This window comes from Lepidochelys olivacea (assembly GCF_965140295.1).
Source record: "Lepidochelys olivacea isolate rLepOli2 genome assembly, chromosome: 19".
Lineage (NCBI taxonomy): Eukaryota > Metazoa > Chordata > Testudines > Cheloniidae > Lepidochelys > Lepidochelys olivacea.
The window spans coordinates 10,809,015-10,813,475 of record NC_140429.1 but is presented as its reverse complement, the minus strand read 5'-3'; the positions used below and the strand labels follow the sequence as shown (position 1 = coordinate 10,813,475).

The following is a 4,461-nucleotide window of genomic DNA, read 5'->3' as shown; positions in this document are numbered from 1 at the left end:
GACAGAAACTTTAGTTAATTGAATAGTCTCTAGTGCAATGGTTTAGAAAGCAACTCTGACCATTTGAGCCCTTGGGTTTTTATAGGCACAGTCTAGTATTGCAGCCTTCCCTTTTTCGCTCCAGTTGTCTATATTTCATACAATTAAAACATTCCATTACCTAATACCACCCAGGGTACTCAACATGCAAAAGGAGCCATCATGAGTTTTTTGTATTAAAACAGAGTGAACACTAGAGGGCAGCAAACTACAGAGTTCAGAACAATCTATTGTCTTGAAAAAGCTGGCCATAAATAACAATAAATAAATAAATAATACATAAACATTTAACCACAGAAAAAAAGCTGGTTGGGTTCTGATCCATTGTTACAGGGGAAACAATGGATCTTTGATGTGGAAAATAATGTCTGACGACCTGAGGTAATTAACCAGGCTGTTTACAAGCCAAAGGAATGAAAAGATATTCTCTCTCTTTTTAAAAAAATGCACCATCAATATTGTGTCAAAGAAAATAGTCATGGAGGAGCTCACACACTCTCAAATATACTTTATTTATTTTTTATTTATGGATAAAAAATAAATATTTTTTTCTTCCGTAAATTCTAAAAGTGGAAAAATAAAGGAAGAGAGCAGCTCATGCACACAAGGAAAGGGGAATCAGAGGAGACATGGAATCTTTTAAGAGCTCTCACAAAATCTCTGTGGTTGTGCAAAAAGGGGAACTCCATGTGCAAATGGGTCTTTGGACTGAGGGCTGATGAGTCAGACATCGCTTGGAGATCTGGACCTGAAAGGTATTGTGGAAGAGAAGCACCCACAGCACACAGTCCACAGCACTTTCTGGATCTCTTGGTTCCTGAAGGCATAGATAACGGGGTTAATCATGGAGTTATAGGTAGCCGGGAGGATGGTCATGTAGGTATAGAGGGCTGGGTAGGTGTAATCTCCCAGGAGGCAGTAAATGGCAAAGGGCAGCCAGCAAGAAGCAAAAGTCCCCAAGATGACAGCTAAGGTGGAGATGCCTTTCCTGGTGGTGACGTAGTGTGAGGTGGCCAGGAAGTGCCTCTGCACAGCGATCTGGTGGGCGTGCCTGCAAACTATCTTGCAGATCTGTACGTAAAGCTGCAACATCACCGCAAAGACCATGAAGAAGGAGATGGAGAGGATGATGAGGTTGTTCTTGGTCAGGGGCTTCACGATGCTGCAGGTGGAGACATCTTTCAAGCAGTTCCAGCCCATGACAGGCAGCAGCCCAAAGCAGATGGAAAACCCCCAGGTCAGGATCAGCATGATGTAAGTCCTGGTGACCGTCCTTTCTGAATAGTAAGTCAGTGCATTGTAGAGGGAAAGGTAGCGGTCTATGGTGATGGCCAACAGGCTGCCCACGCTGGCAGTGAACGAGGTCACCAGGAGCCCCACAGTGATGAGGTTCACCACCTGTGACTGGATGCAATAGACAAAGGCAAAGTGGAATATAAGGCCCATGCCGGCCAGGAAGTCAGCAATGGCAAGGCTCCCGATGAGCAGGAACATTGGAGTCCGGAAGGCAGGGGTGTAAAATATGACAGCTACCACAATCGCATTCTCACAAGAGATGATGGTCCCAGAAATGCAAAGCACCACATCCCAGGGATTCAGGGCAAGAGGTTGCACCACAGAGTCGAGGTTCAAGGAGCTGCTGCTGCCATTACTGGCTGCAAACCGGCCCTGCTGGCCTTCAGTGGAGTTGTGGGACATGTCCTTGTTCATGACGTCCAGGTGTGACCTGCAGAAGCATAGCACCAAGTTCCATTTAGTGTCATCCTGCACATACAAAGGCTCTGGCATGCAAACTGACTTGTACCTGTGAGTTACTCATGAGCATCTCTGAGCACTAATCAGTGTCCAGTCTCTCTTGGTGGCAGATTTCACAGGGGTAGGCTCACCCACCTTGCTTCCCATTGGCTTTCTCCAAAAGCTGGCTCTGATCAAAGCTTACAAGCTAGGCTACGGTGTAGGTTCAGTTGATTTAAGCTACCCAGGTGTGCAGCATGCTCACGATTTGCTCCTACGGGGAGGATATTTCTGGTCAGTTTTACACTGTTTTCTTTCTTTCTTTTTTTTTTTTTTTGGAGCAGGCAAAAAAAAAAGGGGGGGGCAGGAAAATCCCTCATCCAGTTGTCTCCTTGCCTGTGTTTGCTTCCACTGAGCTATATGCATTGCACAATTGCAGTGGATAAATACTCCACACTCAGCTGAAGCTAAATGTTTTGTCACGCAGGGGCTGTTACCAACTTAGCCCTAACTGCTGATGCTGTAAAGTTTATAGAGCTAAATTTCCGTAATGGAAAGAGCAGGGTGGGCATCGCCTCTCTGACCAATTTGCCTGATTACATTTTTTGTCCTCTTTTAACGCTGCATCCCTTGCTTGGGCTCTGGCAGATCTACTCTGTCACCCGCCAAAGAGCTGCTTTCTCAGTCCTGCCATGCATCTTAATTTGCATTAGTATTGCTGAAACCACTTATTTACTGCTCCTTCGTGGCTGCTGGGGGGTTGGTTCCCCCCTCCCCCCCGTGTTCTTTGAATTTTTAATGCAGTTCTCTACCTCGAAAGCGGCACCCTCAGCTCAGTTATAACCCCAGTCTCTAGATTAACATGAGAACCTTTTCTGCTCCGACTTGCCAGCGAGTGGAGCGGGACTTTGCTTTACATTTAAGGCGCCCGGGGGGGAGGAATCAATGTCTACAACACCCCTCTCCTTCTTTTAAACCTTATTTTTGCTCTTCTGCAAGTTCCAACGCGCCCGGGGGCCCAGGGCGTCTGAGCTGCGTCTAGCTGCAGTGGAGGGGGACGCAAAAAGGGCTCGCCCCCCCCCATGCAGAGGGGGGCTCCTCACCTGGTGCGCTGGGGCAGGGAAGTCCGCCTGGATCCTTTGCGGCTCCTCCGCGGATGCTCCGGTCCTGCTGGCAGGATGCAGGCGGAGGGCTCCGTTCCATGGGCGGCTGCAGTGAGACGGGGCTGGGGGAGACGCCGCGGAGTTATAGTGAATTAGCCCCTTTTGGGGGTGACTCACTCCCTGGGTTTTTTTTTTTTGGGGGGGGGGGTCGGTTTGCCGCTGCCTGAGCCTGCGGCTCCTCTTGGCTCTCTGCTGGGTGACGTCAATGGGACGCAGGAGCCAATCACCTGTGGGGCGAGGAGCGGCGCGCGGCATAGTAATTGGGTTCCCACTGGAGAATTCCATTCATAAACCGCCCCCCCCCCCCGCCTGGGGCTCGCGGGAGCGGTCAGGTGCCTCCCCTCCCCCCCCCCCCCCCAGTCCCTGCCCGTCCTTGCGGCGCCCGCTGCTGCGGTGCAAGCGGGGGGCAGCCCCGCCAAGCCATTGCTCTGCGGTCTCCCCCACTTGGGGGCGGTGCCCCCCAGCCGAGGCTGTTCCCCGGAGCGGTGGGGTCCTGGCATGCCGGGTGGGAGGGGAGCTGCTTGCTTGCTGCAAACTGGCGCTGAGCGGGGCTCGGCTGCCCGTGCAGTGGGGCAGGGACCCCAAAGCCTTCAGGGTGAGCGGCGGGGGGGGGGGGTCAATGTCACGCCAACAAGGCCAGTGGCTCAGAGCTGGGGGTTGGCCATGCCCCGCGCGGGACCGCCTGTCGCAGTGATCCATCTTGGAGGGGGCGGGGAGGGGGCGAGTTCCCCATGTGGGTTGACAGAGCTTGCGGCTCCCGCAGCGCTGGGGTCTGAAATCAAGCCTGCAAAGCTGCCCCCCACACCCGGGGAGGCTGGGGGTGGGGAGGAGGGAAGCACTCCCCCCACACTCAACTTGGCCCCTTGGTCCAGGGGCAGAAGTGATCCTCTGCCTCCCCCCGGGCTAGGGTTTCACAAGCAAGCGCTGAATAATTCATCGCCTGGAGAATAAGCGATGCCAGCCCCGCAGCAGGGCTGGGAAGCGGAGCTCCGGGCAGACAGCCCTTCCCGCCAGGGCCGGGCTTGGAGAGCCGAGAAACGCCACGCTGCTGCAGGGAAGTGTGCGTTAGGTGGCTTTTATGGGGGAGGGGAGAGAAATCCTCCTCTCCCTGATGTGAGTGTCTTGGGGGGGGCACGGGGGGAAGGCATCAAGCCATTAGGTGGAGTGTGCGTGGGGGGGTCTTGCACAGGAAGCTCCTCCCCACCCCTCCCCCAAAGCACGTGTCAGAGCGGAAGCAGGCTCGAGGTGTGCAGTGTGGGAATTGCACTCCCAGGCTGGGGGCGTGTTTCCTTGAATCGCTCTCACTGCAGGAGGCCTTTACAGGCAGCAGCTGCGGCTGCATCGGTCCATGCCTAGCTAGCTGTGTCAGCTGGTTTGATGGGGCTGAACCACAGCTCCATGGGGAACACTGAGCGGGGAGGGGGGAAATCAGATGGATGGATTCCAAGGAGGGGGATCCTGGTTTTGCTTCGCTCTCCCCCCACATTTAATTGTTCAGTGTTCCTGGGTTGTGGCCACAGCAGAG

General features: G+C 53.6%; 1 protein-coding gene across 1 annotated transcript; it reads right to left on the bottom strand.

Moving 5' to 3' along the window:
• Nucleotides 1-573: 573 nt before the first annotated feature.
• GPR3 (G protein-coupled receptor 3) lies at nt 574-3,018 on the bottom strand. Its single transcript, XM_084652174.1, has 2 exons — nt 2,877-3,018; nt 574-1,765 (listed from the first exon to the last, which is right to left on the bottom strand). The coding sequence occupies exon 2, from the start codon at nt 1,747-1,749 to the stop codon at nt 763-765; it is 987 nt and encodes a 328-aa protein (XP_084508300.1). The 5' UTR covers nt 1,750-1,765; nt 2,877-3,018; the 3' UTR covers nt 574-762.
• Between the last annotated feature and the right edge of the window lie 1,443 nt (nt 3,019-4,461).

What these genes read in the sequence shown, in the direction of transcription:
- GPR3 (XM_084652174.1), bottom strand. Translation starts at nt 1,749, where the DNA reads ATGAACAAGGACATGTCCCACAACTCCACTGAAGGCCAGCAGGGCCGG.